Raw genomic sequence first — 15,093 nt, forward strand, 5'->3', positions numbered from 1 at the left:
GGTGGCATGTATGCTTTGGCATGCCTCTTGTTTTATCTTCGCTCTCATGCTCACTGGCTAACGGTTACAGGTCTTCTGACCCCAGGGTGGGAAGTTTGGGCTTGCATGCACCTTTGTGAGAAAGGCCATCTGTCCTTCCCTTCCCATGATCTCTACTTTTGTGCTGTGAATTTTCTCCACTGTGGCAAAGATATCCATGGTAACAAGATTGTCATTTTAAAAAACACAGTTACACATGAAGTCAAAGAAGGTTCTCGTTCACAAGTTAAGCTAATGTATCACTAATATCAATCTTTACAGTTGTAGCCTTCAAAAACTGGCATTTGAGGAAGTCAGAAAGATTTAAACCAGTTTTCCTAGAGCTCTTTTATTGAAAGAGGTTCTTAGCCTTGGTGCGTTTTATACAGTCATAGTAAAAGAGACTCTAATTTTCAAAGATGTAATAAGTTGCCTACATGATATGTGTTGCCCTTTATGTTGCAAGAGAATACACATACACATATGTACATACATCCATGGAATGTTCTGCCCTTTACAGACATATAAAGTAATCTTTGAATGTCCAGAGAGGAAAGGGTTAAAAGTCTTCTGGTTAATAATAATAATAATAATAACCTCTTATTCAATGAATTCAAAAAAAACACACAGGTAAAATGGATGAGGCTAAACTCCAATAAAATTTAAAGCAGACACCAGCTGATAGAGTAACTACCAACCCCAAGTGTATATTCATGCTCATACAGTGCGAGTCAGAGGGCTGGGGAGTTGGCAGTGATTTTAGTCACATCATTTAAACAAGAGCAAGATTAGAAAAAATAATGTGATGGCTTCCTATAGCCTTTTGAACTTGATGAACACAGACTCCTCAGAGCAGCCAGTTCCCTTCTGGCCCAGCTCTCCAGGCCCACCTCCCATCTCTCCAGGCTTCATTCTCTGCCCAACGCCCCGCCTCCCCATGCACCCTCCCTCTCAGGATCTCCCGCAGACTGTTGTTCCTTCTAGAACACACTTCCTCCCCCTCCTTCCTTTCTTCTCTGTCTTCTAGGGCTGAGTTCCAGGTTGTCTCTCTCCCAGGCTGCAGCCGCCCCCTTGCTCCAGCGCCCACATCACCCGTCAGTTACAACATGCCAGCCCTCATGTGCCTGTTTGTAGGCTCGGCCCCTTGGCAGCTGGTACAGCCCCTTCGGCAGGCAGCTCAGTCTAACTCGACCTTTGCTGCTGAAGTCCAAGCAAATATGGGCTTGGGAATGTGAGGCTGCAGAGAAATGGCTGAAGTGGAGTTTGGAGTTTAAATAAGAATCGAGATCACCCAGGCCCCCTGACTCCTTACTAAGCCAGGGCCTCTGCCTCCCTCAGAGCTGCTGGCAGTGTGTGTTCTGAAGGCGAGTTGAGGCTGGGCCGGACAGCTCAGAGGACCAGGGGTTCTGTGAGATGCCCAGGGGACCCTATGGAGGAAGTGCCGGGAGCAGGACTCAGCCTTCTGCCATCTCTCCCCAGAAGCTTCCTCTTTCATATCTCCCTAGAGGCATAAAGCCTGTTTGCGGGGGATGAGAGGGGGGTACAGATAGACGAGGAAGGAAACTGAAATGAAGGAGCTGGCGGTAATAGGGGGAGCAGCGGCAGCCCCCCAACGGTCCCTGCAGCTCCCTCCACCCCCTCCCCATCCCGCCCCGCCCCCCAGACTCTGAGGAGCACTTTTCAGTAATCACTAATCCAGGAAAACATTCTCCGTTTTAGACACAAAGAAAGTGAGCCTGCAGAGGTCACTTGAGGGTCCCAGTGACACATCCTGAGGTTCCAACCAGACGAGAGTGGAGAGTTTGGGTTGAAACTGCAGGTGTTTGGACCAGGGACGCTGCTGGAGGAGAACAGGGAGCCGCTTTCTATCTGTTCCCCACTTCACTTGCTGCAATATTTTTGTTTCCTGGGTGTATTCCCAGCACTGTCGTGATCAATTGTTGTTGTTTTTAAATTTTTAAATTTTTTGTCAGCGCCACATGGCATGTGGGACCGTAGTTCCCCCACTGGGGATCAAACCTGTGCCTCTTGCTGTGGAAGCACAAAGTCCTAACCACTGCACCACCAGGAAAGTCCCTCACTGTTTTATATGAATTAAACTAGGTACTTGTATTTATTTAAACAATCAAATCTGGAATCCAAGAGAAAGTATTCATTTTGAAGGAGTCGATCTCAAATAACTAGAAAACTTTCCCCACTGAACAGTGTTTGGCACTTCAACACCATGCAGACCACAGTGTCAGGAAAGATGACTTGGAGATTGTTAATGCCTGCATAAATGAGTTATCTTGGTTACCTGGGTATTTCTGACCTCTGTCTTCTGAGTTCTGCTTCACGGATCACAGAGCTGGGGCTGTCCGGCAGAGCACCCGGGGCTTCCAGACACCCTGGGAGCTCTGGGGTTTGCAGCGCTGGGACACAGTTATTTAGTTCATCAGTCTTTTTCTTTTTATAGAAGCTCTGCAAACATATTTCTGGCCTTGAATTATTTGTGGCATGGTTACTGAATTAATAAAACATTTTCTAGGGCTTGGGATTTGTGGGTAGAGATTTTCAAAAAATAATTTATGAGAAATGAAGCAGAACAAAGCATCACATCTTTTGAATGAAATAGCATGAATGCTGGAAAGCCCTTTAAGATCAGTGCCAAAAAAAAAAAAAAAAGAACCGGTGGCGTTCTTAACTATGGCTGCCAGATATTGTGAGATCCTGGGATTTAGGAAACAAGCACCGTTGCCCTGCCTCCAACTTTTTCGTTTCAAAAATGTCAAACCTGAGACCAGTACAGTGAACTTTTACATAGATTCAACAATGGAAATAGAGTTTTTAAAGGCTTGTTTTGTTTTGCCATGCTTGCAGATACACACACACACACACACACACTCAACAAATACAATGTTAATATCGTGAAAGGTCTTATTTTAATTGTCTTACATTTTGTCTGGAAATGAACAAGGCCAAACACATCCCTTGTTTCCAAAATCATAATGATTTGCCTTTTATCTACAGTCAAATCTACCTGATGACATTTTTGAAAATGGGAAGGCAGCCGAGGAGAAAATGCCACTGTCCCTCAGCTTCAGCGACCTGCCCAACGGGGACTGCACCCTTGCCCCCGGCCCAGCCGACTCTCTCCCTGGCGCGAGCGCTGCAAATCCAGAAATCACCATCACCTCCACAGAGCTGCCCCCAGGCAGTCAGTCCTCCCAGAACGAGGGCTTAAAGGACTCCAGCTCGGCCTCTTGCAGCAGCTCCTCGAGAGAAGGCTCAGAGCCCCGGCCCCACCCCGAGGGAGAGACCCAGGGGCTGGGGAAGCCCGAGGGCTGCCCAGTGGCCACCGGTGCCAGGCCGGAGCGCCTGTTCCTGCAGAAGGGAGTTGCAGAGGCCCTTTTGCAAGAGGCCCTTCTGCAAGAGCCCTCTGAACTCAAGCCCGTGGAGCTGGACACTTTTGAAGGAAACATCACGAAGCAGCTGGTCAAGAGGCTCACCTCGGCAGAGGTGCCGGCGGCCACGGAGAGGCTGCTCTCGGAGGGCTCGATCAGTGCAGAGTCGGAAGGCTGTAGGTCTTTCCTGGATGGAAGCCTAGAGGACGCCTTTAATGGGCTTTTCCTTGCGTTAGAACCACACAAAGAGCAGTATAAAGAGTTTCAGGATCTGAACCAAGAAGTCATGCACCTGGATGATATTCTAAAAGTAAGTACCTTTTCAGGGAAATTGGATTAGTTTCCGAGACAATCTCTTAAGCCAACATTCTATTTAAAATAGCCTATCTTTTTTTTTTATCCTTCCCTATCACAGGATCAGTAGATAATCAATATGTAAATGACATTGATTTTTTAATACTAGTTGTTGTTTAGTTGCTGAGTCGTGTCTGACTCTTTGTAACCCCAAGGGCTGTAGAGTACCAGGCTCCTCTGTCCATGGGATTCTCTAGGCAAGAAAACTGGAGTGGGTTGCCATTTCCTTCTTCAGAGGATCTTCCTGACCCAGGGATCGAACCTGGGTCTCCTGCATCGCAGGCGGATTCTTTACCGACTGAACTACCAGGGAAGCCCCTAAACCACCACCAAATGGCATTTATTTTTTAATACTAGTTGTTATTTAGGTGCTAAGTCATATTTGACAGTTTTTGCAACCCCATGGACTGTAACTCCTCAGGCTCCTCTGTCTGTGGGATTTCCCAGGCAAGAATACTGGAGTGGGTTGCCATTTAATACTAGTAGCATATATTAATTTTTATTTTCCTGACAACGGATCAACTTTAGGAGAATGACTGGGAGTTAAATTAACAGCTCTAGAGAATATCTCGGAGAAGGCAATGGCACCCCACTCCAGTACTCTTGCCTGGAAAATCCCATGGACGGAGGAGCCTGGTAGGCTGCAGTCCATGGGGTCGCTGAGAGTCGGACACTACTGAGAGACTTCCCTTTCACTTTTCACTTTCATGCATTGGAGAAGGAAATGGCAACCCACTCCAATGTTCTTGCCTAGAGAATCCCAGGGACAGGGGAGCCTGGTGGGCTGCCGTATATGGGGTTGCACAGAGTCGGACACGACTGAAGCGACTTAGCAGCAGCAGCAGCAGCGGCAGAGAATATCTAGACTCCCTCAGCCCCAGAGTTCATCATTCAGATCCCAAATGTGAAATGAATGGTGGCCTTTTGAGCATCATATCTCATTGAGATAGTACTGGAGAGGGTCCCTCTTGGAATTTCCAGGAAGCAGGAAGGCCCTTCCCTGGTTGAAGACAGAGTTGGGCAGCCAGGATGTGAGGACCACGGGCATCTCTCCCTGCCCCGGGCACTACCTCCTAGAGGATTCCCTTCTCAGCAGTTGGCCCAAATCAGTGAAATAGAATCCCAGATTAATCACTCACAAATAATCTAGAAGCCAGAGGACCCTGACTCCACTATCGGTATCTTCCTCTCTCGTTCCCAATTAGACCACTCAGGATAGACATGGGAAGAGAGGATTCAGAAAGGTGATTTCCTCTTGGTCAGGAGAGCCTCATAATGAGGTCATTATTGCTACCCCAGAATGTATCTGCCTCCACTTGGTACATGAAATTTAATACAGATTAAATTTTTAAAAACATGGCACAGGAGGACAGAACTGGAACTTCTGTCCTAAAACCCGCTGCCAGCTCTTGTATCTTTGCTTTGCCACGCTGACGTCTAGTGCCATAAAGAAGAGAACTTGGATCCTTTCTCTTGAAAGAGCAGTTCTTTGGGGACCTGTTCTATAAGATTAGCTTGAAAATACAGTGCCAGGGGCAAGCGGAGAGTCAGCCCACAGAAGTCTGTTGCATCCCTCGATATGACGGTTTGAAAATGTGGCCTTCCCCATGGCATCTGGAACTACCTTCCCAAGGCTATTCTGACAGTTGCGGTCATGCTGACCTGGCTCTGGAGGGCATGTCTGCCCAGGGCAGAGGAGAATTCAGGCTCTGACTCTCCACGTCCTCTGTTGCTCATGACAGATTGATTCTGCTGTAGGTATAGCCTCTTAGCAGCAGGGAAGGGCACTCTGAATCTGCTTCCCATGAAACGTGACTCCAGAGCATCAGCTCAGGACTCTTGGATGGAGGCTGTTTGTCTAATATCCCAGTGAAAACTTCTCTGATCCCTTCAACAAGTTCTTATCTGCACAGTTGACCAGCTTTGCTTAGTGGGCAGAAGGGTGTTAAATGTGAAGAGCCAAGACACAATCCACCTAAAATAAATGCCCCAAAGAAAGCTAGAGGTGATGGCAGCCCCCATTTCCAGGCCTCTAGGGTGCTCAGTCCACCAGGAAGCACTGAGCAAGTCATCCATTAGTCTTCTAAAAACCTGGTGGCTGTCAGTTTCTTTCAAGATTTTTATTCCAAAATCTTGTTCCAAAACTGTCCTAAAATTCTTAACTTCCCCCCTTTCTTTCTTTTGATCGTATTTAAACACATCCATACTGTGCACCATCAGGTTCTGCGATCTAGCTTAGGAAAGAAGACCCTGGAAGTGGGCTGAGTTGGGAATGGCTCCTCCTCTCTCTCTGAGATGGAAAATGGCATTAGAGTCAAGGTCTGGGGCAAGTGGCTTTGTCTCCAGCCAGGATAAAAGCATCTGCTGGCAAAGCATTCTCTTTTTTTCCTCCTTCACACTCCTAGGATGCTAAACACCTTGAGGATCAGAAACTAAATGGTGCTGCCTCTTGGACGGAGATCACTGAGGGCGAATGAAACAACTGATTTAAAAGACTCAGACTCCTGCCAGGCCCTTCCGACCCCGTGTAACGAAGTCAGCAGGGAGTGCCACCTAACTGGATGGAGGACATTTAGCTCCTTTTACTTGCAGGATTTGTCCTGTTCGATCCCTCCCAACATCCTTTTGACTATTTGGAAGAACTTCTCCCCATCTCTGTGCCCAAGGCAATGGGCATTACCCTGTTTGTAATGTTTCTGTTTAATGTCCAGAAATACAGAATTCTCCAGGCCATAGAATGGATTTGCTCACATAATTCCAGGGCCCAGACAGGGAAGAGATGGAAGTTGTTCCTTCAAGACAAAGTTGTAAAGGAAGCATGGCTACTCCTTGTCATGCTCGTGCCGTTTATTTTCTCCTCGATGCTCAAAGGAAAATTACATGCTGTGAATGTAAAATTAGTATTTAAATCTACTTAGAGAGTGTGCATTAGTGAATCTGAGTAATTTTCTGTTTCTGGGATTTGTTTTGTGAATCCTTTAGGACAGGTGCCCTAGTTAGCTCGCCCTGTCTCAGGGCACGGACTACGTTGCCACTTGGAGTTAAGAGATTGGTTAGTAGTTAGCATTGACCCTTTAGATTTGGCTGCCAGTTGAATTTTATTTGGGGTTGAGCACTATTAAGAGAGAGAATAGCCATTCTGTTTCCCAAGACTTTCTGATTGTAATATTTTTAAAACTTTTGATTATAAATATTTCAAACAGGAATAGAAAGAATCAAATAATGGATCCCAATGTGGCCATCAGCACACTTCCACAATGCTCAATTCGTGGCCAAACTTGTCTTCCTCTACTTGCTTCCTTCCCTCTGGATTGTTTTGGAACAAATCCCAAATACTGTGTCACTTTATCCACGGTTGTACTTTTTTAGAAGAAGATTTTTTAATGAATTTTTTTAATGCCAACAAAAAAATAAAAATAAAAGCTTGAAAAAAAAGAAAGTGTCGCATCTCCCATTGGGTGTCTTGGTTGTGTTTCTCCTTCCGAATATGTTGATATTCTCCTTGGTACCTTCTGCCTTTGCAGTGCAAGCCAGCAGTAAGCCGAAGCAGGTCTTCCAGTTTAAGTCTTACTGTTGAAAGTGCTTTAGAAAGCTTTGATTTCCTGAACACCTCTGATTTTGACGAGGAGGAGGATGGTGATGAGGTTTGTAATGTTGGAGGAGGTGCTGACTCAGTATTTTCAGACACTGAGACTGAGAAAAATAGGTAAGTCTTGAAGTCAGCATCTGCTTCTATTTGTACTGTTATTGCTGGTACAGCAGTTCTTTATTGCTACCAGATAGGACCTGATACACATCTTCAGGAAGATAAAACTCTCTATCTGAATTGGTTTACAGATCCTTTTCACTGTCCTGTATAAAATGAAATTTTCTTTTTTATAAATTTTCTTTTTTGTACAACTATGTGTACACTTATTAAGTATGGATGTGTACATATCCATCTTGTAGGTTTCAGTGTGTACAGCTTGGGCCCAGTGTAATGAATTTCAAATTAACTCCACATACTATGTTTCTGGAGACTGACCATCTTACTGGATGGTCAGTCTTGACCTGGTTCTCCTTGATTTGCATCTTATTCCTAATGTCTTCATTTTGTTAGACCTTGCTTTTCCAATCCCTTATCTGTCTATTCCTTTTGGCTATTGGATCTTTGCAGTTGATTAAGCTCATCAGTGCCTGTGTTAAAGCCAGGCTTAAAACCCACTGCACATATTTTCCTTAGAATGTAGAAAGGGATGACTAATAACTGATATCTGCCAGTGGATCTACAGGCCTCTGGGTGGAGAATGTGGCCTTCTCTAGGATGGAGATGAATCAGGGCAGTGGGAAGGGAGGATAAAGATGAAATATTATCACTTTCTTCCTGGGCTTTGTTGTACCAAACCACATGCTTAGAGCTAGAGCCTGGGGTCCATTCTGTAAGCACAGTGAACATAGCTCCATCAATTTGCTGGAAAAAAAAAAAATGCAAAAACATTTTCCCAAAGGAAAAGGTGGATTTCCATCCATATTTTCTTTTGACATGTTATATGCACAGGTTTTCAAATTACAACAAGCTATGACTGTTCAACCTTCACAAACCTCTCTGAGTGGTGTTAATATTTTGAAGTTGTGTTATTCCTGGAGGGTTTCTTCTGCCCAAATGAAACCAGGAAAAGAAAAAGGGAGAAATAGAATTTATCCCTTGAGCAAACTGGGAGTATAACAAAGAGGATTTATGAAATGAATGTCATGTTTAAGTTATCTTTCTGCATTCTACACTGAGATTTTCTAACTTAATTGCATTTGTGAAATGCTTCTTAAATCAAACCTCTTCTTGTATACTTGTTAGCTGAAGCTATTACATAATAGATCAAGGTTTTTCTTAATATAAGCATTTTAAGAACAAAAATATCATAGCCTTCGTAAATTCTACAGAACATTCCTATTAAAGATGTCTAATTTGATCAGTCTTACTGTGTGTTATCAGATGTTTAGGGTAAATGTGTGTGTGTGTGTGTGTGTTTTAAATGCGGATTGACTACAAGCTGAATGTTTTCCTCTTGGAAACCCAGTGTGAATCAGAGTAAAGCATTCAATGCTTTTAAACTCTGGTGCATGATCTTTTTAAATTATGGAGACTAGGGCCCATGAAACTAGAACCCCAAAATCACCTAGCTGTGTGAACTAGGATGCTGAGGTTAACATTCTCTGCTGGCCATTCCTTCCGTGGGTGAAATGAGACTCTTCTCTCCCTCTCTCCCCACTGCACAGATTCATTTTAAGAATAAAATTAGATAATAAATGCAACACACTTATCTCTAAATGTAAGTGCCCATCATGATACAACTTTAGCTATTTCAGCAGTGTTTACACAAAGCTTGCAAGGCAGAACAAAGTGATGCAAATGCCCCTTTTTGCGAACATCATGTTTTCTTCCCAGTGGCTTTGCTTTCTCTTTTTCTTCAAGTGGCAGTTGATTCAAGGCCAGGAAAAAGCCTTGACTGATTATTTTAATGGTATTGCTCTTGGGAAACCACAAATACAGAGGACAGTTTTATCCCAGAAATTTGGCAAATCACCCCATCAACAGAGCACAAATATGCCCCCAAATGAGGTCACATTTCAGAAGACTTCTTGGTGAGACGACTGTATGAATAGTTCATTGTGCTTGAGAAGCAAACAGAGAACTCTGGAAGCAATCTATTTGTAGGATCTTTTTAATATTAGGCAAATTGGTGACCAGGCTTAGTGATAAAGTAGTATTTGAAGGGTATCTCGATTTTTTGAGGTAGGAAATGCAAGACTTTTCAGTGGGTGCTGTGGGGGCCTGACACAAGCCATGTTGAGTTTTGACCTGTGGTCTCCGTGCAGAAAGAAACAGCTAACGTTTCGCTCCCCTTCCTGCTTCAACAGTTACAGATCGGTTCACCCAGAAGCCAGGGGGCATCTCAGCGAAGCCCTGACTGAGGACACGGGAGTTGGGACTAGTGTGGCAGGAAGCCCTCTCCCGCTGACCACGGGGAATGAAAGCCTGGACCTCACCATCATCAGGCACCTCCAGTACTGCACCCAGCTCGTCCAGGTAGGACTGGCGACTGAACCAGGTTTTTAGAGCCCAGGTTGTTGATGCACCAAGAATGTGTGCTTCCTTTTTTTTCAGTTTTCCCAGGAAAAGGAGAATTCAGGAATGTGAGAATAATCATCTACGGCCAAACCTCCCTGAACGTGCCCTATCTCATCTGCTTTGATTTGAACTCAAAAACTAAATTGCATGGCCATCTTCCTTCAACCCTGGGTGTCCTGGTTAAGACTATACACTTCCACTGCAGAGGGCGTGAATTCCATCCTGGACGTGGAACTAAGATCCCACATGCCACATAGCATGGCCAAAAAAATAAAATAAATTTTTAGAAATTAAAAAAAAAGTCTAGATCTTCAGACCTTAACAGGTAGTAAGTGACATGTAGTGGGCTCTCACTTTCAAATTATTTGATAATAGGTGAGAGTAATGTGATTTTTTTATTTTAATTATTTGGTCACACTTCACAGCATATGGGATCTTAGTTCCCTGACCGGGGATGGAACTCATGCCCCCTGCAGTGGAAGCGAGGAGTATTAACCACTGAACCACCAGGGAAGTCCTATGATTTTTTAAAAACAGGAATTTGCATTCTGCCATCTACGAATAGACTTTGAAAGCCAGTATTACTGAACTTATGTTAACATAAACCCAACACATTAGTTCGTTTTCCATCACTTGGATAGCTAAAGGCAAAATGCTACAGAACATAATCACAGTTTCCCAGATTGTGAATAAGTACTAATTAGCAATGGCAACCCACTCCAGTACTCTTGCCTGGAGAACCCCATGGACAGAGGAGCCTGGTAGGCTGCAGTCCATGGGGTCGCTAAGGGTCAGACACGACTGAGCAACTTCAGTTTCACTTTTCACTTTCATGCAATGGAGAAGGAAATGGCAACCAACTCCAGTGTTCTTGCCTGGAGAATCCCAGGGATGGGGGAGCCTGGTGGGCTGACGTCTATGGGGTCGCACAGAGTCGGACACGACTGAAGCGACTTAGCAGCAGTAGCAGCAACAGCAATGAGAAAGACTATTTTACAGGCATTATCCTCACCAGTTCATTTTCGTTCTGGGACACTCTGGGGCTCATTTTTCTTCTCATATCAGGCTGGTTTACCACTTAAGATTTTGCACAGTTGTTGCTGTTCACTCAGTCATGTCCAACTCTTTGCTACCCCATGGAGCATGCCAGGCTTCCCCATACTTCACTTTCTCCTAGAGTTTGCTCAAACTCATGTCCATTGAATCAGTGATGCCATCTAACCATCTCATCCTCTGTCACCCCCTTCTTTTCTTGCCCTCAGTCTTTCCCAGCATCAGGGTCTTTTCCAGTGAGTCGGCTGTTCGCATCAGGTGGCCAAAGTGTTAGAGCTTCGGCTTCAGCATTAGTTCTTCCAGTGAATATTCAGGGTTCATTTCCTTTAGGACTGACTGGTTCAATCTCCTTGCAGTCCAAGGGACTCTGTAGGGTCCTCTCCACCACCACAATTCAAAAGCATCAGTTCTTTGGTGCTCAGCCTTTTTCATGATCCCTCTCTCATATCCGTACACCACTACTGGAAAAACCATAGCTTTGACTAGATGGACATTTGTCGGCAAAGTAATGTCTCTGCTGTTTAATATGCTGTCTAGGTTTATCATAGCTTTTCTTCCAAGGAACAAGTGTCTTTTAATTTCATGGCTGCAGTCACCGTCTGCAGTGGAATAACTATTTTGACATTCTTTTGTTGCAACAAGGGTTTCAGCTGTTGAACAAAGCACTTTCCCCCAAGCATCTGCATGAATGCTTCCTCCTCTCCCAGTGGTTGGTCTTTTCCCAATCTTGTTCTTCTCTCACCTTGCCTCAGTGTGTGGGAATCAGAAACAGAAAGTGAAAGCAAATGTATAATGGTTGTAAGGGGCTGGGCCAGGCAGGAAGAGCACAAAAAGAGGAGAAATCATGCTTTTAAGAGCGTGTGTTCAATTGGAAGCCTGATGCAGGGTGGGGAGGAAGGACCCAGGGAGGCTGGGAATGGGTTAACATTGCTTTTTCAATAACACACTCATGATGAGATGTAGAAGAATCTGCTTCTCCATGAATAGAGAGCCTCAAAGCCGCCTCAGACACTCACATGCTGTGGGAAGCTGGTAGGCCGTTATGACTCTTGCACTAGGTTGGCCAGTACCCCAGTGGATCTCTTTTGTTGAGTGTTTAATTTACAAGCCAGGTACTGACAGCCAGTCTGGCAGACGGTGCACATTTTTTCTGACCAAAATGAACAAGGATTGTTGTTGACTTACAGCTATTCTCTGTTCACCAAGCATTGGAATGAGATGGTGTTCACAGCCCTTTGTCCTTGGTGAGCCCGAGACTCTGCTGAGCAAACTCCCTATTCACCTTTCAGATGTAAAGCCATTACTTCGTGAGACATGGGAGAATTCTGTTCCATGAAGGGATGTATGTGTTCGCTCAAAGACTAATTGGCGTGCAAGAGTCAGTGCAGTGTTTCTCTCTACAGTAAGGCCATGGCTGTAACAAATTCAACTCTTCTGTGGGGAACAGCAATACTAGAAAAAACAAGAGGGGGTGGTCCCACCCAGACCGTTACTACCTGGTACATGGGACACTGCCCAACTCATGAATCGTTTAATAAAGCCAATTAGATCTTTAAAAAGAGAAAAGAAAAACAAAAGAGATAGACATAAAGGTGAGGAATAAAGGAGATGTAGAATAAAGTAGAAATCAAGGTAGAAACCTGATTTCTAATTCACAAGATGCTTGGATGGCATCACTGATTCAAAGGACATGCGTTTGAGCAAGCTCTGGGAGATGGTGAAAGCCAGGGAAGCCTGGTGTGCTGCAGTCCACGGGGTTGCAGAGTCGGACATGGCTGAGCAGCTGAACGACAACAACCTGAATCAGTAAGCTTGCTTATTCACTTGGTATATAATTGCAGAGATAAAAATGGGTGTTCCATAAGAATTAATGTGAAGTCACTCAGTCGTGTCTGACTCTTTGCAACCCCATGGACTATAGCCTACCAGGCTCCTCTGTCCATGGGATTTTCCAGGCAATAGTACTGGAGTGGATTGCCATTTCCTTCTCCAAGGTATCTTCCCAACCCAGGGATCGACCCCGGGTCTCCCGCATGGTAGACAGACACTTTAACCATCTGAGCCAGCAGGGAAATCCTCCTTAAGAATTATAGTAGCTATAATTATGTTTAAAAAGAGCAGTTCTTTTCTACTCAATTTTTTTTTACATGAAAGGCATTTGTATATAATGGCTTGACTTCTGAATTTGAAAAATTCATTTTGCTTTAGAGCCCAAATGATTGAGACCATACAGGATGATGGTACAGGTCTGCATCCTGCAGCCATGCCTGCCAAGTGAAGGGGACAGAGACATAGAAAGGACTAGAACCTTCAGACAGTGACTGATTTCTGTCCTTTCTCCTCTCAGGTCCCTCTTTCTTCTCATGACCTGCACACAAATGAAATCACTTGCCATTAATGTGCTCTTGGACAGGTTGCTTAACCTCTCTCTACCTCAGTTTCCTCATCAGTTAACTGGAAAATCAAAAGTACCCACTTCTGGGTAGCCTCAGCTGGGTTGTTGTGCAAAATAACATGAGCTAATTCATGTATAAGGCCCAGACCAATGCCTGGTATGTAGGAAGCACTCATTAATGAGATAAACTTTTGTTGTAATTATGATTATTATACAACATGCTCTTAATTTTCAGCTTGAAAACAATGATATGAATCCAGGCCATGAAAAATAACTGCACTTGTAAAACAAACCTTTTTTCTGCTTCCACACCAATGGCAACCAAATATGCTCTTCAAGTTTCAAAGAGGTTTTATGGATTGACAGTACGTACAGAAAGGCAACTTTATAATAACCTTGCAGCCCTACTACTGAGAAAACTCTAGAATTTGCCCAGGCATGAGAAAAGTTGAAAGCAACAAAAACATGTCTGATTTCATCAGGTGTTGTAACCGGCCTGGAATAAGGAAGACTATACTGGAACAGAAAGGTGTATGAGTTTAAAATCCCCTCTTCATTCAGAAGGATGAGGCTGAGCTCTACTGACAATAGTAATTGACCCAGTGGTTTTGTTTGTTTTATCAGCAAATTGTTCTTTCAAGCAAAACCCCATTTGTGGCCAGCAACCTCTTAGAGAAGCTTTCCAGACAAATCCAGGTGATGGAGAAGCTCTCGGCCGTCAGCGATGAGAACATTGGAAACATCAGTTCTGTCACTGAAGGTGAGCCCCTGCAGTGACACCACCAGGTTCTTACAAACAGTAGCACCACGAGCCTTCCACCCGCCCCACCCCGCCCCAGTCCCCACCTGCATCTATTCATGGCTTTGTTAGGATGGCAGAGAAGCACTCTTGGGCTGTAGAGTACAGGAAGGTTGCCACATGAGTGTGTCATAATTAACATCATGCTTCAGCTTTTGGAGTCAAAGCAGCAGATGCCTAGCTTTTTCTAGGGGGCCTCCACCTCCAGGAGGCAGACTCTAGTGTATAGGCAGAACCCCTCCTCCTCTGCTGGTGTGGCTCCCCCTGGGGACAGGTGATCAGGATTGCCCCTGTGCAGTGGAGCTGGCCGAGACAACCCCCATAGCGGTTGATGGTCAAAGGCAAGATGCTCCCAAACCTACTGTGAAAGGCAGAAATACGAGGAGTCAAAGGCCTTCAAGAGAATCCCTGGTTCAGGGTTTTAAATAGAAAACTTGACACAGGAGAGATGCCTTTGAACTTGTGTGGTCTGGCTACAGGACTAGTTCCTAGAGACAAGGATTTGTGTCTTTTTTTCCCCGTCAGATAGTGGAAAGAGTGGGAAACCAGGATCTTCTGGATTATCTCCAACTAAGCTTGAAATTCCCTGTAGGTTCTTTCTATACGTTTCTGCCTCCTGCTTCTGGTCCTCCCAGGAGCAGGTGACCTTGACAGGTCTCTGAGAGATGTGAAAAGTGGCAGGACATTCAGGCTCCTGTCTGCTCCTCCTCCAGCCCCTCGGCTTGATCAGAGCCTCGAGTGAAATGCTGACTGTGGCACATGGCTCTTCAATCATTTCACTCGGAGAGCCAGCTGGGAAGGGTGAAAAACTCTCTCAGTCACCCTCTGCTCTGTCCCCCCGCTGCAGAAAATCTCCCGGGGTTTGATTCTCGGATCCTGTACAATTTTATTTGCTAAGTTACAGGAGATGAGGGGATTAGACTTTCTCCCAAGGGTAGGCCTGCTGTTTTCTATCACGGAAAGCAAACAGTTGGCTTTTGCCGCA

The 15,093-nt window shown here is 44.8% G+C and overlaps 1 protein-coding gene across 8 annotated transcripts in view; it reads left to right on the forward strand.

The window, feature by feature from the left end:
- RIPOR2 (RHO family interacting cell polarization regulator 2) overlaps positions 1–15,093 on the forward strand; it is a 211,583-nt gene that overhangs the window by 186,437 nt on the left and 10,053 nt on the right. For 7 of the 8 annotated variants that reach the window (XM_027524193.1, XM_027524194.1, XM_027524189.1 and 4 more), the window contains 4 exons: positions 3,028–3,711; positions 7,280–7,461; positions 9,651–9,819; positions 13,934–14,069. In XM_027524193.1, the coding sequence (XP_027379994.1) occupies positions 3,028–3,711; positions 7,280–7,461; positions 9,651–9,819; positions 13,934–14,069 (1,171 nt within the window). Of the gene's footprint in view, positions 1–3,027; positions 3,712–6,160; positions 7,195–7,279; positions 7,462–9,650; positions 9,820–13,933; positions 14,070–15,093 lie in introns of those variants that run through there. The other variant, XM_027524196.1, reaches the window with a different exon arrangement.

Source organism: Bos indicus x Bos taurus, chromosome 23, assembly GCF_003369695.1.
Source record: "Bos indicus x Bos taurus breed Angus x Brahman F1 hybrid chromosome 23, Bos_hybrid_MaternalHap_v2.0, whole genome shotgun sequence".
NCBI classification, from domain to species: domain Eukaryota; kingdom Metazoa; phylum Chordata; class Mammalia; order Artiodactyla; family Bovidae; genus Bos; species Bos indicus x Bos taurus.